Source organism: Eurosta solidaginis, chromosome 4 (assembly GCF_040869045.1).
Source record: "Eurosta solidaginis isolate ZX-2024a chromosome 4, ASM4086904v1, whole genome shotgun sequence".
In the NCBI taxonomy this organism is placed as follows: domain Eukaryota; kingdom Metazoa; phylum Arthropoda; class Insecta; order Diptera; family Tephritidae; genus Eurosta; species Eurosta solidaginis.
The window spans coordinates 21402353-21429420 of NC_090322.1; the positions used below are offsets into that span (position 1 = coordinate 21402353).

The 27068-nt window shown below is 34.7% G+C and overlaps 1 protein-coding gene across 3 annotated transcripts in view; it reads right to left on the bottom strand.

The window, feature by feature from the left end:
• Nucleotides 1–1952: 1952 nt before the first annotated feature.
• Nucleotides 1953–27068, bottom strand: part of LOC137249252 (zinc finger protein 699-like) — a 39663-nt gene continuing 14547 nt past the window's right edge. For all 3 annotated transcript variants that reach the window (XM_067780575.1, XM_067780577.1, XM_067780576.1), the window contains exons 3-6: nucleotides 25966–26127; nucleotides 22723–23031; nucleotides 2821–2967; nucleotides 1953–2746 (exon numbers count right to left, since the gene is read on the bottom strand). In XM_067780575.1, the coding sequence (XP_067636676.1) occupies nucleotides 2506–2746; nucleotides 2821–2967; nucleotides 22723–23031; nucleotides 25966–26127 (859 nt within the window). In that variant the 3' untranslated portion in view covers nucleotides 1953–2505. The remainder of the gene's footprint in view (nucleotides 2747–2820; nucleotides 2968–22722; nucleotides 23032–25965; nucleotides 26128–27068) is intronic.

Below are 27068 nucleotides of genomic sequence, written 5' to 3' on the forward strand. Positions count from 1 at the left end.
CAACCCCTTGAATCCATTTGGTATTTTAGTCGCCTCTTACGACAGGCATACCTACCGCGGTTATATTCTAACTCCCTAACCCGCTGGGGTACTTAGGTGATATCGTAGACCCAGAGTGTCCCGTATAGTACCCAGTGACAGTTCGTAACAAGGAGGGCTGCTTAGATTAATGAGTTTGGCTGATACTTTCGTTGCCGGAAGTATAAACAGTTTGGCCTATATTTGCCCTGGGCAGTCAATCCAGTGACGTCTGAATTGTTTCGTTTCCCAGTTACTTATGGTTTCCCTGGTGTGTGCTTTTGGGGGTCCACAGAAGGGTTGTGGACCATAGAATGCTGCTATAGCACCCTGCTTTGCTAGGTAATCTGCATGTTCATTACCTTCATATCCCTGATGTCCGGCAACACATCCTAACAAAACCTTGTTTTTGGCTCCTTGGTCATTAAGAATTTCAGTGCAGTCATCCACTAACTTAGATGTAACTGTGTAGGATTGCAAGGAACGTAGGGCCGCCTGGCTGTCCGATATAATGTTTGTAAACTTTGCAATTTTTCTCTAATATCAATAACAAAACAATTGTATAAAGCAATATGAGCATGCTCACTAATTAAATACAGATGATAAAATTGATATAATAGTGAACAGCGGAAGCACTGTTAATATGTATAAAGAGAGTCACGATTTGGTAATGTAGTTAATTTAAATTTGTTTATTTCCTTTTTATAAGTTCCGTTTATTGGTTGACCGCAAATTGCAGTACAAAAGTGCGCAATCTTGCAATCTGTTTTTGAGTAGCTCCCTGTGAAGCTAGCCTTGAATGTTGGAATATACTTTAGAACCCGATGATAACGCGACATGAGGAATCGTGATATTTTAAAATTTCTTCCAATTTTGAATATTTTGTGTTACAAGGCAATTCCCGGTGAGCTAGGGACTTGAAATTTCGAACATAATTTAAAAGTTTATTAAACTTAAATACTTGAGATATATGTTTCAGGCAGTGATTGAATATGCTACATTACTCCTGAGTTTTTTTTTGCTTATGCTCCGGCTCTGAACATAAACAGAGCATGGAGCGGAGGCGTAGCATAAAAAGTGATAGCATTTCTTATAGTCTTCTACGAGCTACAAAAAATACCCCAGCGTGTTATGGGGTCAGAATATACCCGCGGTAGGTATGCCTGTCGTAAGAGGCGACTAAAATACCAGAATCAAGGGGCTGTGCAGCGCAACCCTTCAGATTGCCAGCGCAATATATAGCTTCTCCAAACCGAATTGTCAACCTCACCTATCCGCGGCGACTACTGTTTCACTAACAGACGAGTCTCTGGCGACACCAAGCTCCTCATGGAATTTGGGGGTGGGGAGGGAGGGATGGCCTGAAGGTTTAATGTGGCCATATAAACCGTTCCCGAGATGGTCGGGCTAGCACCTTAATGGTGCTGTGTTACCGGAGCGTACCGGATATGTATCCAGCAAAGGACCATCGCATCGATAACACTCCCCAAAGCCTTCGGGGAGTAACCTTATCGCTACAACAACAACAGCTACAAAAAATTAAAAATATTTCACGCAATAGTTGCGCACCAGCTGAAGTGTATTTTTAAATCTAACTTTTATATGGGAAGCAACAGCAAACAATTCATGAGGGTTTTCAAATCATAGCACGTTCGACGAAGACGACCTTGTGAATTGCCTAAATGCGTTTTTTCCAAAATATTTTAATTATTTTGGGACTGGGAACTTAAAAAATAATATCTGTGCTTCTTCTTTATAATTTTTCCAAAATAAAAAAATTGTCCGTCAAATAAACTTCAAGTGGATTCAGTGTAGGTTAAAATTGAGATTAAATAAGTCTCAATATTTAAAGCTTGACATGGAGACGAAGTGAAAATGATATCGCATATTTGATTAGGTTTACCTAAATTTTGTCAGTATAAAGAGTTATCCACTTTAAATAAAAATACTAATAGCACAATAATTATTTTTGGAATTTTATAGTTAAGCGCGGTATCCAGATCATAATGCATGAAAATCGCATCTTTAACGAAATTTTGTGAAGAAATGGTAAATAAAAAAGCAAAATTGATATTTTTTTAAAAAATTATCTCAAGCCATGCCGACAAGGGGAAAATAAAAATTTGTTGAGCGTGTTCTTATGATCTGGGTCCGTATCATGTAATACAATCACGTATCGAAAAACGCTTTCACTCAAACAATAAATATGATTTTGTCAAGCTATTCTTAAATATTAGAATGAATTGTAATTAGTACACGTAGCCACTATTTAGCATATTTCCTTAATCCGATCCACCATTTAAGAGATATTGCGATGTAAAAAATTGTTTTCGATCACGGATCGTATAACACAATACCGCCCTGGATTCCGCGCTTTACGAAGTAATTAACCTTAATATAAGATCACAGTCTACGGAGTTTATGAAAGCCATTTTACCTATTTACTTTCAATTTAGCCTCTTCTTCCTTTAAAGCTGCCATATTTCGCTAACGCGTCTCTGGATCTGCGTCTTTATGCGTAGTTGAGTGTAATCGTAGCTCCGAAGCTAAAAGAAAAGCTAAGGGACAAAACTTACATCTATAAGTATTATCACCGAGATGATGTACACGAAAATGCGTATTCAGGTGGTGTTTTGTCGTAAAGCACAGGTCGCAGTATTTGCATTTATATGGCTTTTCACCGGTATGAGTACACATATGCTCCCTTAGGGATGTAGCTTGTGTAAATCTAATACGGGCAGAAAATAAAGTTAGAAAAAGATTGGTGAAAATATTAAGACGAGGATTGTTAAGACAACTTACCGCTTTCCACAAAAATCACATTTATGGGGCTTTTCGCCGCTATGACTTCGTTCATGTCTATTTAAGTCCCATGTTGTTTTAAAATGTTTGCCACAAATATCGCACGGGTATTGGTATTGTTCGTTCTCGTCACGTATGTTTTTGTGTCTGAAAAAAAGAAAAAAAAATCACACAGTTAATCTGGGCAAACAAAAAATAACAAGTTTATTTTTTGATATTAAAAGGAAGCGACGGTTTGAATTTTGTAACTAAACTAACAATTTTTTTACTACTAAAAAGTCGAGTATGTTCAAATTTAAACACGTTCTTAAACCTTTTTAGTATTTTTAGGCCCACTTGCAGAACCGCAAGTTATTTTTTTATCTCAGAGCTGATTTCAAAAATTTGTAAAAAATTTATGTGTTTGGCCCATCATGTTAGGTCATGATGGAATGATAGAAGGTGACGGATGTAAGCAGTTTCTCGCTCTAACGTCGCCTTACAAATAAGAATGTGGTCGCTTTACAAACTTCTTTTTTATTCAGAGGAACAAATGTATGAAAAACTATACAAATCGTTTTTTCTGAAAAAATATACAAATAAATAAAGCCCAGGACGGGAATTATGGTTACGTTACACCATTGTACAATGACCTCATTGATCTATAAGTCAGCCGACCATGATGATCATTTCCAGGTGAATTGCTATTAAAAGATTTTCTACCGTGTGAAGAACGTTTATGGAACGAACCGAATCTATACCTGGCAAAGGACTATCAACACCCAACACTCACCCAAAGCATTTGGGAATTGTCTTTGTCGTTAAAGCAACAACGTGCGCCATGTAATGAAGACGTTATACTCGTTAGAACATGCACATGCAGCTCGCTTCGGAGCCCCTGCCTAAAGTTCGCCGCAGCATCGAATTCAATTATAGGTTGCCAAAACGGATCTTTTCACCAAACAATTCAGTTTTAAGGGATCAAGACTAAAGCCAGAACCTCAATTAATATTCCACCAAATTAGTATACCTCCTGCCTTGTCCGTCATCCTGTTGTGTGTTGAATAACTTTTCCCATCATGTAATATATTAAAAACTACCTTAATACTCCAGAAGAGGAGTATACTGTTAATACACGTCCAAAAATGTCAAGAGAGTGTTCAAAAGGCATGTTTTGACCTCGGTACCAATAATCTGAACAATAACCCCGGGTCGCTCCAAAACCCGGGGTAGGAGCCAAGTCTCTTTTTCGAAGCACACTTTTGTGCATAAAATTTTGAACGATTTGTTTTCTTGCAAATATCTTTTTCAAATATTTCAGGTTATTGATACCGAAGTAAAAACATGTCTTTTGACACCTCTGCAGACATTTTTGGTCATTTATTAGCTTTCGACCCCTGTCCTAGAATATTACCAGCAAAATTGATGCGTTCAAAAGAAATTTATATGCTGCTAACTTTCAACATTTAAAAAAGTAATCTCCATTTCATAATTTTTATAATGATATATTGCGCAAAAATCAAGCTAAATACACTCCTTTCTGTATTTTAGCATTATTGAAAAATTGGAATTTAGGTACCATTTCAAAAAGAGGCCTTCCTTCCCCATTCCCATGTGTTTCCGAAATACAACCTGGAGCTAAGGGCGGTCGATTTGACAAATGTCAAAACACCCTCCACCTTCTATCATTCCATCATGGTTAAGTCTGAGTTAAAAAACTTAACTTGCCGTTCTGCAAAAGAGCCTTAAAGAACATCTTCGGCTTATATCCGAACCCTCTCTCAGCAAAAACACAGTTTTTCAAAAGCAAAAAAACCGTTTTGACAGCTATATTGTTTGAATTGCTAAAATATGAAGTACAGCAGTGAGTGATGAAAAATCGCTTTGTGTATTCAAATAAGTTTTGTGGTTTAAACTATGTTTAATATAGTTAATAAGTCAGATTGAGCTTTTTGTTATTCGAATTGAAATTATTTTCTTAAAAAAATATTGGTGATAAAAGTTTTTGCAGAGGAGTTGCCCGGGAGTTGAACCCAGGGCATACGGTGTGATAGGCGGAGCACGCTACCATCACACCACGGTGGCCGCAGCCGTTTATTTAGGTATCATAAAATCTCGAAATATGAAAATTTTGTATGTAAACCACAAGATGTCTGAAATCATCTTTTAAAACTTTCTGTTTTAGAATGATTCATAATTTTTTGAAAAATTTAAGTAACAGAATTATTAAACTATTCTATTTTACGTTTATTTGCGCCAAAAAAAAATTAAATTGTCTCAGTGTATAATAGAAGGGATGTTTTCTTGCCAAACTGGTCTGCGACAAATCCATTAGACTCAGCAGCGGTAGCCAATCAGCAAACAGTACATATTTTTGTTTTAGTTTTCTCGTTTATGTAAATTGTTGAAATCGACCTTTTGGCATACATATAGATAAATGTCTTTCAAAAATAGAGGTCTCAATGTGAGAATGTTTTGCTTTTTACTTATATGCTATCGGTGTTGACGATCAGGTTGTTGTAAAGAACGATAAAAGCCGATTGAGCACGTGTGAAGGTCGAACATAGTTCGTTGCATAGGAAAGCAAATAACTGCTTTTGATACAGATCTGCCTGTGACCGTTGCATTAGGAAATGCTACATACATACATACTTTGTTCCTTTTTAGCAGCAGTGATTAAAAAAACAAATTACACACATGAAGTAAGCGAACATGGGAAGGTCATATACATATGTATGAACAAACGTACTTGACCGCAACTATCCACTTAGCTGTCCTATTTGTAATACATAAGTATGAGGAGTATAGATAACATTTTCTAAGATCTGTTCCGCAGCCTTTCTCTAGTTTACGTTGTATTTTACGAAATTTTTTACGGATTTTTTTTTTAAAGGCTTGAAATTGTTACTAATGTGTCGTAAGTGCGATTACAAGTGTTGATGCCTATTGAAAATGGAATGCGATGACAAGGTCTATTGAAATGGCACTCATATATGTATGTACCTAAAAGGAATAGAAATTGGGTTACCCAAATCACTATCGTATCATTCTTTGATTTAGACGGTTTAGTTTCACTTAGCAAGTGCGCGAAAAGTTTTATTACAAATTTTAATATTTATATATATGAACAATGGCTTCACGTCCCCGCGGTAAACCGTGCAAGACTGACCCAACTTTTTTAGCCAGTCGAATTCTTTTTTTTAAGAATGAAATCATAAAAAATGGGGGCATAGTTAGTGCTACAAACGAAATATGGAAGTGTATTTCCAAGGAAGTGAACTTAAGTGCATCCACTCTTGATTCCTATGTAGTAAATAATAGATATAATTTAAGAGACCATATTTATGGAAGCCAAGTTAATGAAAGTGTAAAAAGTGAATTTCTGGTAGAAAATAGTAAAAGTCAGAGCTTGAATTCCACTGTATTATCCGTGGACACGTATGAGACATTTTCATTCACAATCAATAAACGCATCTTTAATGAAATGTTAAACGAAATATCATATTACACCTTAATTAATGAAAAAAAAAAAAACGACGGAGGGTAAAGACTGTGTTGCAACCCAATCTGTGGAGTGATGAAATTTCCAGAGCTATTTGGAATCATTCTAAACTTAAACATGGTTTTAATTTTGAGTCGCATCACGTCACCAGAGATTGATCTGGCGGAAAAATGAAACGTAAGCATGCAAATTCATACCAACATAAACATATGAGCCCTTATTTTTTAAAGTAACATAACTTCATTTTTTCATATATCGTGATATAAATGGGTTTGCGTTTGTATTGATTCTAAATATTGCTAAAGGTTTATCGATGTTAAATTTCAGTATGTAAAGAAAATTGTTATATTTTTAAGCTATTGCATAGATTTTATCGCGGATATTTGTCAAAAAAGATCCGAAAAGGCTCGAAAAGGTTCGAAAAGTTTCGAAAAGTTTCGTAAAGGTTGGCTGTTAGCAACAGGCCAAATACATAAAATTGGATCTCTATCATAATCAGCGGTGGGCAGGTGAGAATGTGTTAGTAAACACGAACGCGTAGCGAGCACGAAAGCAAAATCAATTATTTATTTAGTTTGATTTCAATGCTTGAACGGTGAACATGTGTCACACGCACTCTTTGGTACTCTGTTTTAAGCGCGCGTGCGACACTTCCTTACCGTACGATCATCGAAATCAAACTAAAAGAGCTGTCGTTGATTTTCACGAAGTAGCCATTGTTCTATCGCTTATCGTATACTTATATGGTCGCTTAAGCGCCAAATACACGACACGAACATTTATGCGAACATTTCCGCGAACATTCCGCAATCTTGTTCGCAGCCTTGGCCATACACCATACGAACTTTTGGCCGAACATTAGTTCTCTTTCAGACAGCGATGAATACGGACGACAATTGTGCTGAAGCAATATTGCTCGCTGTGGCAATTAAGCGTAAAAAAGATTTATACATTTCAATAAATTCACTCAGAAATTTTTTATTGTCCATTTTACTTTTCCGCGCACGTCTGTTCCGTTCAGAAATTACTACGATTATGAGCTATTTCGCCATACACGCACGAAAAGTTCGCGCAAATGTTCGCCAAAAATTAAAATATTTTGATTTTTGGCGAACATTTGCGCGAACTGGCAAACACCACCATACACGACAGGAAAGGTCGCAGAAACATGACATAACGGGAATGTTCGCGGAAATGTTCGTGTCGTGTATTTGGCGCTTTACAAGCCAACCTAATAAAACCGCACTGCGTTTTTTTATCGCACGCAAGCAACCGGCGTTTTTTGCCCTAACCCAAATAAGCATGCGTTGCGACAATGTAAAGCATGTGTGCAAACGTCAAATCTAAATGTCACGCAGAACAAAAATTGGAAATCGAGTTAGGTTTTCACGCAGCAAATTCAATTTGAGTTGCTCTCATACAAGTTGTTTGCGCATGAGACATTTTTGACAGAAAATGACTTGCGTGCGTTTATATTAGGTTGGCTTGTTAACAGGTGCTAAGCTCACGCCCACCCCGGATCATAAAGTTAAAGTTAAAGTGAAAGTTAAAGTTAGAGTTAAGGTTAAAGTTAAAGTCAAAGTCAAAGTTAAAGTTAAAGTTAAAGTTAAAGTCAAAGTCAAAGTCAAAGTCAAAGTTAAGGTTAAAGTTAAAGTTAAAGTTAAATTTAAAGTTAAAGATAAAGTTAAAGTAAAAGTTAAATTTAAAGTTAAAGTTAAAGTCAAAGTTAAAGTGAATGTTAAAGTTAAAGCGAAAGTTTTTTTTTTTTTTTTTTTTTTTTTGTGTTTCGTGGAAGGAGGAAATGCTTTATGCACTGACCGGGATATTTAAGCCTCACTGCGAGACTCTCCGAGTGTAGGACTCCCTTCTGCCATGAAGGCCTACCCACTAAAACCTAACCTCCCACGGCCCGCGCAAAGTTAAAGTTAAAGTTAATGTTAAAGTTAAAGTGAATGTTAAAGTTAAAGCGAAAGTTAAAGTTAAAGTTAAATTTAAAGTTAAAGTTAAAGATAAAGTTAAAGTCAAAGTAAAAGTTAAAGTTAAAGTGAAAGTTAAAGTTAGAGTTAAGGTTAAAGTTAAAGTCAAAGTCAAAGTTAAAGTTAAGGTTAAAGTTAAAGTCAAAGTCAAAGTCAAAGTCAAAGTCAAAGTTAAAGTTAAGGTTAAAGTTAAAGTTAAAGTTAAATTTAAAGTTAAAGATAAAGTTAAATTTAAAGTTAAAGTTAAAGTCAAAGTTAAAGTGAATGTTAAAGTTAAAGCGAAAGTTAAAGTTAAAAATAAAGTTGAAGTTAAAGTTACAATTAAAGTTAAAGTGAATGTTAAAGTTAAAGTTAAAATTAAAGTTAAGGTTAAAGTTAAAGTTAAAGTTCAAGTAAAAGTTAAAGTGAAAGTTAAAGTTAGAGTTAAGGTTAAAGTTAAAGTCAAAGTCAAAGTTAAAGTTAAGGTTAAAGTTAAAGTCAAAGTCAAAGTCAAAGTCAAAGTTAAAGTTAAGGTTAAAGTTAAAGTTAAAGTTAAATTTAAAGTTAAAGATAAAGTTAAAGTAAAAGTTAAATTTAAAGTTAAAGTTAAAGTCAAAGTTAAAGTGAATGTTAAAGTTAAAGCGAAAGTTTTTTTTTTTTTTTTTTTTTTTTTTTTTTTTTTTTTTTGTGTTTCGTGGAAGGAGGAAATGCTTTATGCACTGACCGGGATATTTAAGCCTCACTGCGAGACTCTCCGAGTGTAGGACTCCCTTCTGCCATGAAGGCCTACCCACTAAAACCTAACCTCCCACGGCCCGCGCAAATCCCCGTACCTGGGACCGCGTTTAGCATTACTTCGGGTACGGGTGCGCGCTACGTGAGCTCTATGGCTACTCTCACGCTAATGGGCTAGGCATCCGTCTTCTCGTTTACTGGTAAGTATATGCCTCACATATGTGCTGACCGTATCCCATCTGTCTCTTCGACAGGTCATGTTATTAATGACACTGCCCGGGGATAGGTCGCCAAGTACCTCTTCTACCCTCCTTCGCTGATGGGAGAAGTGCCTGCATTCGAAGAAGGTGTGGCGTACATCGTCTATTTCCCCACAGTACAGACAGCTCGGGCTATCAACCTTACCCATTCTGTGTAGGTATTTGCGGAAGTAACCATGTCCCGTTAGAAACTGGGTCAGGTAAAAGTCTACCTCTCCGTGCGGTCGCTTCAACCATGGATCAAGTTCAGGGATTAGTTCCCTAGTCCACTTTCCTACGATGCTGTTGCTCCACTGATCTTGCCAACGTCGGATCGATTCTTCTCGCGCCTGCATGGCAACAGCAGCTCTACTTGCTTGCGATCCGTTGTCATATATTGTTTTTCTTTCCTCAACGAGAAGATATATCGGTATGGTTCCCGCAACGACCAGGACAGCTTCAGCTGAGACCGTGCGGTAAGCCGAAGATATTCGCAGCGCCCCTCTGCGTTGGACCGAGGTGAGGGCGGCTCGGTTCTTCCGGTATTTCATTGCGTCCGCCCAGATTTCTGCACCATATAAGAGTATAGAATCCGAGGCTGATGCAAGCAACTTCCTTGTGCATGGTAAAGCGAAAGTTAAAGTTAAAAATAAAGTTGAAGTTAAAGTTACAGTTAAAGTTAAAGTGAATGTTAAAGTTAAAGTTAAAATTAAAGTTAAGGTTAAAGTTAAAGTTCAAGTGAATGTTAAACTTAAAGTTAAAAATAAAGTTAAAGTTAAAGTGAATGTTAAAGTTAAAGCGAAAGTTAAAGTTAAAAATAAAGTTAAAGTTAAAGTGAATGTTAAAGTTAAAGAGAAAGATAAAGTGAATGTTTAAGTTAAAGCGAAAGTTAAAGCTAAAAATAAAGTTAAAGTTAAAGTGAATGTTAAAGTTAAAGAGAAAGATAAAGTGAATGTTAAAGTTAAAGTTAAAGTTAAAAATAAAGCTAAAGTTAAAGTTACAGTTAAAGTTAAAGTCAAAGTTAAAGTGAATGTTAAAGTTAAAGTTAAAATGAAAGTTAAAGTCAAAGTTAAAGTTAAAGTTAAAAATAAAGTTAAAGTTAAAGTTAAAATGAAAGTTAAAGTTAAAGTTAAAGTCAAAGTTAAAGTTAAGGTTAAAGTTAAAGTTAAGGTTAAAGTTAAAGTGAATGTTAAAGTTAAAGTGAAAGTTAAAGTTAAAAATAAAGTTAAAGTTAAAGTGAATGTTAAAGTTAAAGTTAAAGAGAAAGTAAAGTGAATGTTAAAGTTAAAGCGAAAGTTAAAGTTAAAAATGAAGTTAAAGTTAAAGTGAATGTTAAAGTTAAAGAGAAAGATAAAGTGAATGTTAAAGTTAAAGTTAAAAATGAAGTTAAAGTTAAAATGTAAGTTAAAGTTAAAGTCAAAGTTAAAGTTAAAATTAAAGTTAAGGTTAAAGTTAAAGTTCAAGTGAATGTTAAACTTAAAGTTAAAAATAAAGTTACAGTTAAAGTGAATGTTAAAGTTAAAGCGAAAGTTAAAGTTAAAAATAAAGTTAAAGTTAAAGTGAATGTTAAAGTTAAAGAGAAAGATAAAGTGAATGTTTAAGTTAAAGCGAAAGTTAAAGCTAAAAATAAAGTTAAAGTTAAAGTGAATGTTAAAGTTAAAGAGAAAGATAAAGTGAATGTTAAAGTTAAAGTTAAAGTTAAAAATAAAGCTAAAGTTAAAGTTACAGTTAAAGTTAAAGTCAAAGTTAAAGTGAATGTTAAAGTTAAAGTTAAAATGAAAGTTAAAGTCAAAGTTAAAGTTAAAGTTAAAAATAAAGTTAAAGTTAAAGTTAAAATGAAAGTTAAAGTTAAAGTTAAAGTCAAAGTTAAAGTTAAGGTTAAAGTTAAAGTTAAGGTTAAAGTTAAAGTGAATGTTAAGGTTAAAGTGAAAGTTAAAGTTAAAAATAAAGTTAAAGTTAAAGTGAATGTTAAAGTTAAAGAGAAAGTAAAGTGAATGTTAAAGTTAAAGCGAAAGTTAAAGTTAAAAATAAAGTTAAAGTTAAAGTGAATGTTAAAGTTAAAGAGAAAGATAAAGTGAAAGTTAAAGTTAAAGTTAAAAATGAAGTTAAAGTTAAAATGTAAGTTAAAGTTAAAGTCAAAGTTAAAGTTAAAATTAAAGTTAAGGTTAAAGTTAAAGTTCAAGTGAATGTTAAACTTAAAGTTAAAAATAAAGTTAAAGTTAAAGTGAATGTTAAAGTTAAAGCGAAAGTTAAAGTTAAAAATAAAGTTAAAGTTAAAGTGAATGTTAAAGTTAAAGAGAAAGATAAAGTGTATGTTAAAGTTAAAGCGAAAGTTAAAGTTAAAAATAAAGTTAAAGTTTAAGTGAATGTTAAAGTTAAAGAGAAAGATAAAGTGAATGTTAAAGTTAAAGTTAAAACTAAAGTTAAAGTTAAAGTGAATGTTAAAGTTAAAGCGAAAGTTAAAGTTAAAAATAAAGTTAAAGTTAAAATGAAAGTTAAAGTTAAGGTTAAAGTTAAAGTTAAAGTGAATGTTAAAGTTAAAGTGAAAGTTAAAGTTAAAGCGAAAGTTAAAGTTAAAGTGAATGTTAAAGTTAAAGAGAAAGTTAAAGTTAAAAATAAAGTTAAAGTTAAAATGAAAGTTAAAGATAAAGTCAAAGTTAAAGTTAAATTTAAAGTGAATGTTAAAGTTAAAGAGAAAGTTAAAGTTAAAAATAAAGTTAAAGTTAAAATGAAAGTTAAAGTTAAAGTGAATGTTAAAGTTAAAGTTAAAGCGAAATTTAAAGTTAAAGTGAATGTTAAAGTTAAAGAGAAAGTAAAAGTTAAAAATAAAGTTAAAGTTAAAATGAAAGTTAAAGTTAAAGTCAAAGTTAAAGTTAAGGTTAAAGTTAAAGTTAAAGTGAATGTTAAAGTTAAAGGGAAAGTTAAAGTTAAAAATAAATTTAAAGTGAAAGTTAAATATTAACTTCTCATTTATTCAATAAAAGTAAACAATTTGTTTTCTTATCGGTCACCACGCTTAAAAAGGTTAACTTGAATTAATATCAAAAACAAAACTTGAATTAATCACAAAGAAAACAAAATGTTGCATAAATATTATAATTGCATAAGTTGATAATATGCAATAGCTTTACCGCGGCAGTCCCCGAGTGCCACATGTCCTTTTTTTTTAAATAAAACAGTTTCGGAGCACCAAAGGAAATCGTGCTAGTTTCAAAAACAAAATCCAGAAAAATAAGTTAAAATTTTAAAAGCCTTGAATGCATTAAGACAAAATTTTTTTAAGTGGCATAAGTCCACTTTTTGGCGGCCACCGTGGTGTGATGGTTAATGTGTTAAGGTTAAAGTTAAAGTTAATGTTAATGTTAAAGTTAAAAATAAAGTTAAAGTTAAAGCGAAATTTAAAGTTAAAAATAAAGTTAAAGTTAAAGTTAAAATGAAAGTTAAAGTTAAAGTCAAAGTTAAAGTTAAAGTTAAGGTTAAAGTTAAAGTTAAAGTGAATTTTAAAGTTAAAGTGAATGTTAAAGTTAAAGCGAAAGTTAAAGTTAAAAATAAAGTTAAAGTTAAAGTGAATGTTAAAGTTAAAGAGAAAGATAAAGTTAAAGTTAAAAATAAAGTTAAAGTTAAAGTTAAAATGAAAGTTAAAGTTAAAGTCAAAGTTAAAGTTAAAGTTAAAGTTAAGGTTAAAGTTAAAGTTAAGGTCAAAGTTAAAGTGAATGTTAAAGTTAAAGTGAAAGTTAAAGTTAAAGTTAAAAATAAAGTTAAAGTTAAAGTGAAAGTTAAATATTAACTTCTCATTTATTCAATAAAAGTAAAAAATTTGTTTTCTTATCGGTCACCACGCTTAAAAAGGTTAACTTGAATTAATATCAAAAATAAAACTTGAATTAATCACAAAGAAAACAAAGTGTTGCATAAATATTATAATTGCATAAGTTGATAATATGCAATAGCTTTACCGCGGCAGTCCCCGAGTGCCACATGCCCTTTTTTTTTTAAATAAAATAGTTTCTGAGCACCAAAGAAAATCGTGGTAGTTTCAAAAACAAAATCCAGAAAAATAAGTTAAAATTTTAAAAGCCTTGAATGCATTAAGACAAAATTTTTTTAAGTGGCATAAGTCCACTTTTTGGCGGCCACCGTGGTGTGATGGTAGTGTGCTCCGCCTGCCACACCGTATGCCCTGGGTTCGCACCCCGGGCAAAGCAACATCAAAATTTTAGAAATAAGTTTTTTCAATTAGAAGAAAATTTTTCTAAGCGGGGTCGCCCCTCGGCAGTGTTTGGCAAGCGCTCCGAGTGTATTTCTGCCATGAAAAGCTCTCAGTGAAAAGTCATCTGCCTTGCAGATGCGGTTCGGAGTCGGCATAAAACATGTAGGTCCCGTCCGGCCAATTTGTAGGGAAAATCAAGAGGAGCACGACGCAAATTGGAAGAGAAGCTCGGCCTTAGATCTCTTCGGAGGTTATCGCGCCTTACATTTATTTTTTATTTAAGTCCACTTCGAGGAAAAAAAAATTTTTTTGCGAATTTTTAGCATTCACTGAGATATCATTTCCTAAAACTCAAAATTTGCTTAAAACACCCTCACCTCACATATGTATTAGGGTTGCCAGATTTTTATTTCGGCTTCCCGGGACAGACCTCAAATTTGAGCCAAATTCCCGGGATTTTTTAAAATTTCTCGGGACATTTGAAAAATAAGAAACACCTATATATTTGTATAGGCTGCTCATTCGGCAATTAATATGTTTTCTTGTGTTTAATGCGAATTCAATATTATATGGATTAATTTCCCAAACGTTATTTTAAAGCACAGCAATTCCCCATGCAAAATGAATATTCAGGTGTGCGAAATGTCAAACATTGATAATATTCAGAACCACAGTAGGGACGAATTTTTCTTCTTTACAGAATTGCATGCAATATGCTAATGAGCTGAATACAATCAAAGCCGCAAATATGGCCATATTTCGTAGCAGATTATAATTTATTAATTTTGATATTGTGAAAATGCCGGGACATAGCATTTCTCGGCGGGACACTTTTAAATTTGTGAAAAATAGGGGATGTCCCGGCCAATACGAGACATTTGGCATCGCTAATATGTATACATATGTTAAAACAAACCTGAGTTGAGCTTTGGCGCTGTCTAAAAAACTCTTTTGATATCATTATACAGCTAAGTTTATTTGATAATACTGTAAAAAGTCATGCTTGTTTGACTTCGTCATTACACATTTGAAAAGAATATATCTGCGGCTTGCTATAACTGCTATTTTCTCATATTAGCTGAAAGTAGACTTTCGAAAATAATGGTTCATATGTACATGTCGACCCTCCGCCAAGCAAATATGATATACCTATGTATCGTTAGTATTATTTATTACCCAAAGTTTTCGTATGCAATTATTTGAGTTCTTGTTTTTTGGTGTCTAATTAGAAATTTGTCGGAACCGGCCAGATCGGACCACATTAGCATATATCCCTTATACAACCGATTTTTCAAACAAGAGGATTTTTGTCACATCTTCCTAAATTTATCAGATTGAAGTTTCAAATTTCATCATATGCTTTCGTATATAGCACATTTTGTTGCCTGAAAAAAAAATTGTGAGATCGGTCGTATATATAGTATACATCCCATGCAATCGATTGTTCAGATAAGAAAATTTTCGTAATTTTTGCCCGATTTTAACAGATGAATCTTAAAATTTCACCAATGCACCGTTGATATATATAGTATAAACCCCATATAAACCGTCATTTATACACCATTTTAATGGCTAGAAGCTTCAAATTTCATGAAATACTTACCCATACGTTATATATTGTTCAGATAAGTTATTCATGGTCATAGCTATCTCACGCATACCACAAGAAATGTGAAATTTTGCATCAAAGTACGAAGTACAAATAAATTTTTTATACTAGTTATGTATATTTATCGAAAATTACGCTTAAATATACATATACATATCTTCAATATATGTACATATTAGGGTGGGTCGATTTATTAACCGATATCGCGTCATCGATTCTTCGATAGGATTTGGGCTCAGAAAAAAAGTTCCACTGCGCATACCCAAAAAAATAATTTTCTATTCTGCGAAATTTCATTTTATTTTAGTTTTTTTCGACTTTGGGTTTTAAGGTTTTTTTCATGACCTACTAAAAAAATTTTCATTTGATTGTAAAATTTTCATGTATACGCTGTCCGACCCAACAATTTCCGCTAAAAACGTTGGCGATAACAGTTTTTGAAAAAAAAAAAAATAATAATAACAGGTTTTTGAAAAAAAAAAAAATATTGTTTGGGTCGGACAGGGTATACATATGAATTTTTTTTAGTAGGTCACAAAAAAAAAACTTAAAAATCAAAGTCGAAAAAGTCAAAAAAATGAAATTTCGCAAGCTCGAAAATTATTTTTTTTGGGTATGTGTAGTCGAAGTTTTTTTCCTGAGCCCAAATCCTGTCGAAAAATCTATGGCGCGATATCGGTTAACTTTCGTCCATACAAATCGACCCGCCCTAATACATATATTACATATCTTAAACAGCCGATTATTCGGATATTACGAATGGGATAAGATCCATTCATGAAAAGCACAGGCGAAGATAGTTCCCTACTTGTTAAACTTATCTTTAGGGGCACCCACATTTCCTTGTTGCCATTTTTTTATATCTCTTTAGGTTAAGAAGCTACTAGATGGAAAAAAGGTGAAAAAATTTGTCGATTGGAAAGGCCCACATCTCATCTTATAAGATCTAGAAAGAGGAGAAAATCGGTTCATAACCAAAAAGTTATAGGCTCGTAAAAGGGTGTCCGGGGAAAATCGTGTATGCCGTCTTTCTTATATATTCAGCATCTACTAGAAAACGGGACCACTTCCCAGATATTTTTTGGTGTCCCACAGTGTTATAATTACCTTATACTCGTACCAAATCAAAAATCGCTTACTAAACAATTTTTTAAGGACAATGCCGATGTGGTACGGAAATTAATTGTTGTATATCCAACGAGGAGTATGATAACGTAACAAAGATTTATTGTGCCTTGAGAGGTAAACTTACTGGAAAAAAATGTGGAAAGCGCCCACTTTGTAGCATTAATAGAAAAAAAGCAATAAATGAAATTATGCATCAAGAAGTTCATGTTTATAAAGCTGGATCACCATCCTCCAATTTTTCCAAGTGACAATGTCTTAGCCAAAGCTATGTCAGAATATAAGACATCAAAATATCTACACAAAGATCCAGTTCAAGCGTTGTGTATGTTGAAGAGAAGAGCCAAAGGAATCAATGTTATTCAACATATTGGATGTGATCCTTTTTTTATATATTTTTTTTCTAATTTCCAATTAAAACTTTGGAATCTTTACTCGGATCTGGTGCCTTTAATTCTTGATTCAACGTCTGGTATAGCTACAAAAATTGTGCACGCTGATAATCGGAAGTCACATATTTTATTTCTCCATATTGGAGTTATAAATTGTAACGTTGGACAATATGCTGTATGTGCGGGTATAACAGAAAGGCAAGATACAGTTACTATTCAAACAATGCTACTACGTATGATACAAGCTGGAGCGAACATCCCGAAGCAAGTGGTACGCGCAGTGCTTATTTAATACTATTTAATTTAATATATTTACGCATAACTGACGCAGAGTATATATAATTTTTTCAGATTTGTGAGTCTTCTAGAGCACTCCTTACTGCCGCAATCAACACCTTTACTCGTTTTGGAACTATTGAAGAGTATTGTGATGCTTTTTTTGAAAATCCTAGCCTAATGGAAACGGAGACATTAATAAGTATAGATGTTGCTCATTACATAAAAATTTGGGCAAAATTTTTAAGTAATAAATCAAAACGAATCAAAGTATTTTATATGGCGTGCATAGGCCGATTAATTAGCTGCAAGACAGTAAATGATGCCAAGAATATTATAAAGAAACTTTTAATAGTTTCACTTAGTGAAACGGATGGATACCAAAAAAATGGCTTAAAAACTACTTGCGACTTTAGTAAGAATGAATTAAAATTATTAATTACTACGGATCGTGAAGACTACGAAAAATTGATTACCGAGATGGACATAAAAGAGCCTGATTCAGAATATGACACTGATTTGGAAACGGTGGATGCCATTATCGACGGAGCGGCTAAAATAAAAAACAAGTTTATGAAAACAGTGTCGACTAAGTGGCAGCCATGAGCTGAGCGCCTTCGGCATGAAGTAGTGGAGCAAATTATAAATGAAGAGGGGGACAATGAAAATGCTCATGCAGACCAAAAAGTAGCGGATAAGCTAGTAAATGAGTGCAAGCATATTCCCATGTGGACAAACATTTTCAATAAAAAAATTGAAAACAATCGGCGCAGCTCGAGTGCTTCTGTGGAAAGCGAGTTTAGAAAAATTAAACATTGCGTTTAAAAAAAAAAGGAAAGACAACAAGGGTGGATGAAACAGTTGAAAAATTGATTGATTACTATGATGGGCGACTTAGAAATATATCAGAAAAAGGTGAAGCTCGCGTTGCTAAATACGACGAAAGCGTAAGACTTAATAATGACTCAATGGACGTAAGCGACCCGATGGAAATAGATAATGATTTTGACTTGATAAAGGCTGGTAGTAAAACTCCTGACATAATTTTACCCGAGCTGCGCCCAAACCGATATCCGTTAAAAGTCTAACTGCTTTTGTGGAAGCTTAACATTACCTGTAAAGTTGTGAATAGTTTGCCAAAGACGAATTCATGCATCAGACAATTGTTCGTTCCTACATCCATATTCAGAAGACGGCAGGAGAACTTGTTTGGAATGCACAAATAGCACCAGGTTTTCATACAAAGTAGCACTTAATGAGATGGAGAACTACGGAGGCTTAGCACTTAAAGAAGCAAAAAAAAAATGAGAAAGCCGCAGTAAAAGAAAACAGTAACCTATACCTTGACAACCCACAGAAAATAGCAGATGCTCTGTCATTCACCTCTAAAGCGAGTAACTTGCCAATTCTCAAAAATGGTTCGACAATAAACATGGAGTTTTTAAAAATTGACAAACGACTGTATTTTTTCAAATACACGTGCGGAATCGACAGCCTACTCCAAATAATGATTGCAGCTTCGACGGACTACTATGCAATTGAAAGTATGATATCACAATGTCAAAACGAATTTTTTACTTTAGTTAAAAACATAATACGTAACGGAATCTCATCTGGATCATACATTCAAAGAGGCAAAATTCTTCTTAGATATTCGAACCGAAACGTGGAAAGCAGTGGATTGAAGCCCACTGTAGTAAATTGTGCGACTTCTATAAACAGTTTGCAAGAAATATTATTCAAATAATGCCCTTCTTTAAAAAAACTGTTAAGTGTGTAAAAAACTGCACGACCACCGAGGAAAAATATCCGTCATATATAACTCAATTAAATGAGCTATTTACGAACAAAATATTTTACACCATTAAGAACCAAATGCAAAAGCAAAGGTATTGTCAATGCGGTGCAGCCATGGATGTAACACTGAATTATGGTAACTATATATTTTTTATTTATTCATTCTGCGTAAATATGTATATAAAATACTTTTTGTCATTAACGACAAAACTTCCCTGCAAGAAATGCGACTAGTCTAGGATGAATTCGGGATGAGTCGCAAAGGAGTGTGCGACTATAGCCAGTTATAAGGGTTGGAGGGATCCCTTTTGTTTGAGCATGTCCTATGGAGAGACCAATTTTACCTGTTTATGCCTAACGGGCCTAGTGTCAGACTGGTCCTCTTTTTACCTCTACGGGTACTGCCGGACAGATCCTTTTTGTAATGTTCTTTGTACCCCTTTAGGTACTGTTCGACATGCCCTCTTTTTACCTCCGACAGTACCCGTGGACAGATCTTTTCTGTACTGTTCAACACTTCCTCTTTGTACCCCTATGCGAAGTGTCCGACAGGCCCTTTTTGTGTACATACGGGTAGTGTCGGATATATTCTCTTCGTGTCTCTACAGCCAGAGTCACACAAGTATCTTTTGTTCGCCTATGGGTACTGTCGGACAAGTCCTCTTTCTACACGTACGGAACTTTTTACGGATTTTATAATTTTTTAAACTCCAATACAATATTCTAAATTAATTTTCGTATTGGTGTTGTAGAATAATAAAAACAAAACAAATGTTACGCTAATGGAACATATGGTCCTAGAATTGTAGGTTCGGTATAGAGCTCCGCATTTTTGTTAAATAATGCTATTCAGTCACATTTAATCTTTTTATTTTATTCATTTCGTTTCAGTTTGCTTTTTATAAATTTTTTTTCAATTGGCTACATAAATTTCAAAGTGACTAATGAAAAAAATACCCCAAATGGAATATAGGGATCAAATATACGCCAATGTGAAAACTGGCGATGAATTGTGTCCAAGAGGATATAAAAAGGTAATTAGATTTGACTTTTACTTGGAACAATTAAAAAATAAGTAAAAGATGTGAGATGAGACCTTAGAAAGCCGTTCGATTTTATCTATAGACTTAATCAGCCCAATTCTAAACGAAAATTCCGTGCGAGTTTTTTCCCTTCTCCCATTCCTCGTATTCTAAATAAAAATTCCTTGTGAGTTTTTTCACTTCTCCCTTTCCTCCTATTCTGAACAATGTTCGAAAAAGCGGAAACCGGTTATGGGATAAAAGTAGGTATTTTGAATGTGAGGGAGAGGGAGATTTCTCTGCCATTTCATAGGAGTTTTTTCACTAGTTAAATTAAAGGGAATGCATCAAAATAGTGAAAGGAAATTCGTTTTTTTAAGAAAGAACACTTATTTGTACAAATTTGTGCTAAAATATGTATTTACATTCTACCACAACATTCTCATTGTTATTAAAACAACAACAACAACCACAATATTCTTTATTTTAAGTCGAAAAGTATATCATAAGCAACGGAAGAGCTCTTCGCATATTTGATGCAGCCGTCCAGAAATTGCGCAAGGATTTTTTAAGAAGGCTTAAATAGATTTTGGCATATGGCGAAAGGCGAACTCAACTCGACTTGGCCGGTCTTCTTCTTATGCTCCTCTGTTGATGTTGCTGTGGCACAAATTCATTACTCATTTCAGTGAATACCACATGAAATGCAATAATGTGCATTGTTTATACCTTATTTCTTAATGTCAAACAAATTGGCAACAATAATTAAACTACAATTTTTTAAAAAAAATAAGAAATGCGCAACGAAATTTCAATTGACAAAACAGCTGACTTCGAAAATTCGAAATTCCTATTCCCCAATTATTCTTCTCCCTAGGAGAAAAGAATTGGAGGAATTTTTCCGCGGGAATAAAAAAATCCGCGAGAACAAAATTCCGCGAGAATATTTAGAATTCGTCTGAATATCTACATACAAAAGTACATGTATGCAATTCACAAAGGCTCTTATTGTCTTATGAGGTATTTTTCAACTACGACCCTTGTGAACACTGCAATGAGTTGTATGTCGTATTTAAGTACATCCGTATGAAAACCGATGACTAAAACGCATTAAAAAACCTATTTACTACTTTAGTTTTCGTTGTTATTATTTACATATGTTTACGAACATTTTTTTTTTAAATTAATAAATAATTCGTTTGATAATAACTTAACACACTTGTATTTGAGAAATATCATCAAATAACTTTTGAGACAGTATGAGATCTTGTGAATAGGCTAATTATTTTAATATAATTTTCCTCATCATTGACAAGGTAATTTAAGCTCTTTACAGGAACTCTTATATGCTTTGAGGTTTACTCGTCAACCCAAAGTGGTTTATATGCTGAATTACACAAATTACCAAAAAAACTAACAGGCGAAGACGGAACAATATTTAATCTCACGGGAATGGTATGCTACCAAGGTGCGGAATACCAAAAAGGGCCGGATGATATGGGCCATTATACGGCAATATGCCTAAGGGGTGGGGAATATATGCTGTACGATGATTTGCACGAAAAGGAGCAAAGGTTAAAAAAAAATACCAGTATTAAGCCAAAACTTGTATTTTATGTTAAAGCTAAATAAATCCTTATTATTTATTTGAGAGGTGAAGCATTACATTTATATGAAGTTGGCGGGGGACCATAAAAAAATATAAATTTTCTTTTTCGAATTTATAAAATATGCCACTTATCTACAGCAAATTGACGGCAAATTCGTGTGCAGGAATAATTTTCCTAACTGGTGTCTAAGGTGGTTTTCGAAAGATGGCACGCTAACTTCACATGAAATTAGAAAATTTGTTTTTTCGAATTTATAAAATATGCCACTTATCTACAGCAAATTGACGGCAAATTCGTGTGCAAGAATTATTTTCCTAGCTGGCCACTAAGGTGGTTTTCTGAGGGTGGTACGCTAACTTCACGTAAAAAAAATTAGAAATTTTTTTTTTTCGAATTTATAAAATATGCCACTTATCTACGACAAATTTACGGCAAATTCGTGTGCAAGAATTATTTTCCTAGCTGGCCACTAAGGTGGTTTTCTGAGGGTGGCACGCTAACTTCACGTGAAGTTGGCGGTGCACCATAAAAAAAATTTGAAATTTTTTTTCGAATTTATAAAATATGCCACTTATCTACGGCAAATTTACGGCAAATTCATGTGCAAGAATTATTTTCCTAGCTGGCCACTAAGGTGGTTTTCTGAGGGTGGCACACTAACTTCACGTGAAGTTGGCGTTCCACCCTGTATTTTCTAAAACATGGCCGCGGAAATTTTTTTTATTTCACGGATAATTCACGGCAAATTTACGGCAAATTCACGTGCAAGAATTATTTTCCTAACTGGTGTCTAAGGTGGTTTTCGAAAAGTGGCACGCTGACTTCACGTGAAGTTGGCGGTTCAACATAAAAAAAAGTTAAATTTTATTTTTTCGAAATTATATAATATGCCACTTATCTACGGCAAATTTACGGCAAATTCGTGTGCAAGAATTATTTTCCTAGCTGGTCTCTAAGTTGGTTTTCTGAGGGTGGCACGCTAACTTCACGTAAAGTTGGCGTGCCACCCTGTATTTTCTAAAATATGGCCACGGCAAATTTTTTTGTTTCACGGATAAATTACGGCAAATTCACGGCAATTTTCCCAATAGGTAATTTTTTTCCACGTAAAAGTTGTCTTGGCAACTTCAGAGAGGTGCGACAAATATTCATCTAAGAAAAAGTTTAACCGGAACATCGCCAGCAAAAAAATTTAATTTGCATGCACTTGACTAAAAATTAATTTATCTATAAATTCGTACCAGTATATCGCACAGCAAGTAGTTATTCAGTATATACATATAAATATTTGGCATTTTTGGAAGGGAAAATAATACATTATAAAATTCTTCACTATATTTTTGTCCGATATCTAATAATACGCTCGCAAAAAGCGGTCATATTTGAAACTGTTTGACTACCACTACATTGCGGTGATCAAATATTCTGTTAATGCCACGTTATTTTCTTACCTTCTAGATTTACTCTCCAATAGTTTCTGCTCTAATTTGGCCTCTTCTTCCTTTAAAGCTGTCATATTTCGCTCACGAGTCTCCGGATCTTCGTTTTCATGAGACGTTAAGTGTAATCGTAGCTCCGAAGCTAAAGGAAAAGCCAAGGGACAAAACTTGCATCTATGAACATTTACACCCAGATGTACACGTAAATGCCTATGTAGTACATTTATTTGCCCAAAGCCAGTTTCGCAGTACTTGCACTTGTATGGCTTTTCACCGGTATGAGTGCGCATATGTGCGGATATATGTCCGGCGCGAGCAAAGCTATTTTAAAGACAGAATGAAAAGTTATAATAAAAACGACGATATGACGATGATTTTAATACTACATTTACACTAGCTCCAAATACGTACCTTCAAATGAGTTGAGGTTACCCTCTTTATCAGCAAAATCAAAATCCCTATAATCAGAATACCCAACACGAAATCCCTATTCCCTGTGTGAAATACATTCACATTCACACAGAAACTGGGAAACTTTGATGGAGGCGACTAAACACCCAAATAATTCATTGTGTTGCGCAGCGCAACCCCCTCAAAGGATTGCTAGCGTAATTTATAGCTTATCCAACCCAATTGTAAACCTTACTTACCCGTGGCGAATCGTGTTTCTTTAGCAGGCGGGGTCCTGGCGCCCTCAAATTCTTCATGGAACTCGGGGATGGGGGCGAAATGGCCTACAAGGTGCAATGTGGTCATATTGAATCGTTTCCTAGATGGTCGGGCTTGTATCTTAATGGTACTTGTCACCGGAACGTACCGGTATATATCCGGAAAGGGCCATCAACATCGATTACAATGTCAAAACCTTTCTGGAAGTGTCGCTACAACAATATAGTGTTGTCATTGCGCTCGGTAAAGGAGCGATCTGCCAACAGAAGTGATGTTGGGACGAGAGCGATACAGCGAGTTTAGGAGAACCCTCTCGCAATACCGGGGAGCATTAAGAATTATGCAGCGATTGACTGCAGTGATCAACCCAACCGACCGCGAAATCGAGCGTTTTGCATGCACCCATGACACAGTGGAAGAATGTCGAAGACAGTTCAATCACAAAGACTTTGCTATGAGCAATTCTCAACTTTGCAGCCTGATTTTAAGAGACAGAAGAGGAAGGGTAAACAGGAACCACATCCCTAAATCTGCAAAGCAGAGCGAAGAGGGAAGTGTAAGTAGTGAAATACCACGTACCTCAAAAGCTGTAATGCATAAATAGTAGGGCAATGGTGGCATTAAAAGTAAAGACGAAAAGACTAGTAAGCTAACGGCTGATGCAGCTTACTCGGTGATACTAAGGGATCCAACGCTGAGACAACGATTCTAGGGGTCGATAAGCACAATACAAAGCTTTATATCTTCAAAGCTTCCGCTACCCAATTGTCAACCTCACCTATGTGAGGGGAATCCTGTTACAAATATGAATGTGTCATGCACATATTTAGCAGGCGAGGGTCTGGCGACCCCAAGTTCCTCATGGAACTAGCGAGTGGGGGCGGTATGGTCTAGAAGGTTTAATGTGGTCATATTAATCGTTCCAGAGATGGTCGGGCTATCACCTTAATGGTGTTTTGTTACCGGAACTAACCGGATCTATATCTGACAAAGGACCATCAACATCGATAACACTACCCAAAACCTTCGGAGAGTGTCTTTATCGTTAATACAACAACAACAACAAGAGGGATAGGGGACTTAGAATATACCCGCGATAGGTATGCCTGGCGAAAGGAATGATATCGGTCGATATGTCTTAGCCGTTAGTAAAGGGGTACAAGGCTAAAACAGGGGTTGAGTGCTAATACTCGTTTCGGGAGAGGAGTCAAAAGATGCGTACTGACATCGACAACAATAATCTGAGGGCGGAAAAGAAATGAGATATTTGCAGTTAAATTTGGAAATTTTGATGTAGTTTTTGTAATATTGTTTGTACAAAGGGGTTTTGCACGGAAGGCCGCCAAAGAAGAAAAGTGTTCTCCCCAAAAATACTATGAATCTCGCCCCCCGTTTCGGAGGGACCTGGGTTAATTTTTCGGTTTTTCGTTAATATCTTTTGAACGACTCAACATTTTGCGTCTTCGGATTATTAATACTGAGGTCAAAACGCGTCTTTTGACACCTTTCCCCATATTTTTATACGCGTATTAGCAGTCGATCCCTGTTCTAGGCTTTTATCGAAAAAATCAAAAATTTAAAACCTAGATTTGGCATTGCACCCAAACCACTGTGTCTGCTGTGAATAAAACTTGCAATATAACATTAGCATTGTTATCGAATAGAAACAAGCCTCAAAACAAAATGCAAATAGAACGTGTACGGTACCGCTATTCGCAATTTTTTACTATCTACGCTTTATAATACATACATATAACTATGTATATTAGACTGGGTCGATTTATTAACCTATATCGTGCCATCAATTTTTCGATAGGATTTGGGCTCAGGAAAAAAGTTCCACTACGCATACCCAAAAAAATTATTTTTGAGCCTGCAAAATTTCAACGATTTTTTCGATTTTTATGCATTTTTTCATTTTCAAGGCTCCAAATCATTTTTTATGTATTTTTTTCGTGTCAATTGGCTAATGCAAAATTGGTGAATGCAGTTTTTTGAAAAAAAAAAAAAATAATTTCTTCTATGGAGATTTAGAAGAATTTTGGTCGAAAAATCGACTTTTTTTTGCGGGCTCAAAATTATTTTTTTGGGTATGCGTAGTGGAACTTTTTTTCCTGAGCCCAAATCCTATCGAAAAATCGATGGCGCGATATAGGTGAACTTTCGTCCATACAAATCGACCCAGGTTAATGTATATATACTTGCACAATTCCTCATATGCCAGGTAATTCTTTTTATTTACATATATAACATTTTGTGGACTTTGTGTTTGCGAGTTTGTGACATTATCCCAAAAATGTGCGCAGATTTCGTGTTGGAGTTGATGACTTTAGGGATGTTTTTTAGCTGTGGATTTTGTGTTTGGGGATTTAGTGTTACTCCCCATTTCAAAGCGTTTACGTTGGCGTCATTTGCATCTTCTTTACGATAAAGAAATACATATATCGCATAGGTCGCATGGGTCGTACTTTCAGGGGCCAAATGCGATGAAATACGATCAAATTATTTCTAAAAGGCATTGCATTTGGAATTTTGAACCCAAACTGACACTTTGGTCCAGTGTAAATGTTACATAAGAAAACTTACCGCATTTCACAGATATCACATTTATAAGGCTTTTCGCCGCTATGGATTCGTTTATGTTGACTTAAATAACTTTTTCGACTAAAGCATTTACCACAAATATCGCACGCAAGTTCGTTGCCTTGATGTTTAAGTTGTTTGCCATCTTCAAGATTTTGTTTGCATCTGAATAAATAAAAAACACAGATAATCCAGGAAACGAAGTTGTTTTAAGATATAAGAATAGGTTAGATGCATAATATCATGATAGAGTTTATTAATTAAAATATTAATTTTATTATTATCTAATTTAATCTAATATATATTATAAATGGGAAAGTTTGGATGTTTGTATGTTTGTCCAGACGTTTGTCTTTGTTTGTCAATCGCGCAAGAACGGCTGGGCGGATTTGGATGAAATCTGGCACACATATAGCCAATAGTCTAGAAGGAACTACTAGCTATATTTTTTTGAAAAGGGGGGAAGTCCCCGCCCCCTAGGGACAGTTATAATTTAATTATTGTATTTTTTCGTTTTTGTGACGACGGCTACACGGATTATGATGAAATTTGGGACAGAGACAATAGTCTACTGGCGAAATTTTTTTCGAACATGGAAAGGGGGGGGGGCGGGTCCACGACCCCTTCGAATAATTACTTTTTAATAATTTTTACACATTATAACTTTACGTATACTGACCTTCACCAAAATTATAAACTCAATGGGTCAAATAAGTCGAGGGCTTACAAAGTGAGCAGTGACTTTTTCGGGATCATTTGGGGATCCTTCCGGGATCATTTCTGGATGGTTTTCGGGATCTCGTTAGGGTGGTTTTGGGGGCTTTTTCGGCACTATTTCGGCATCCCGTCAGGGTCATTTCGGGACTTTTTCGGGATCATTTCTGGATAGTTTTCGGGATACATCTGGGATCCCGTCGGGGTTATTTCGGGACATTTTCGGTATACCTCCGAGAGCATTTCTGGATCCCGTGAGGGTTGTTTTGGAACAATTTCGGGATCATTTGGGCACTCTTCCGGTATAATTTCTGGACAATTTTCGGGATGCGTCCAGGTACCAGTCAGGGTAATTTCGGGATCATTTTGGGGCCCTTACGGAATCATTTCTG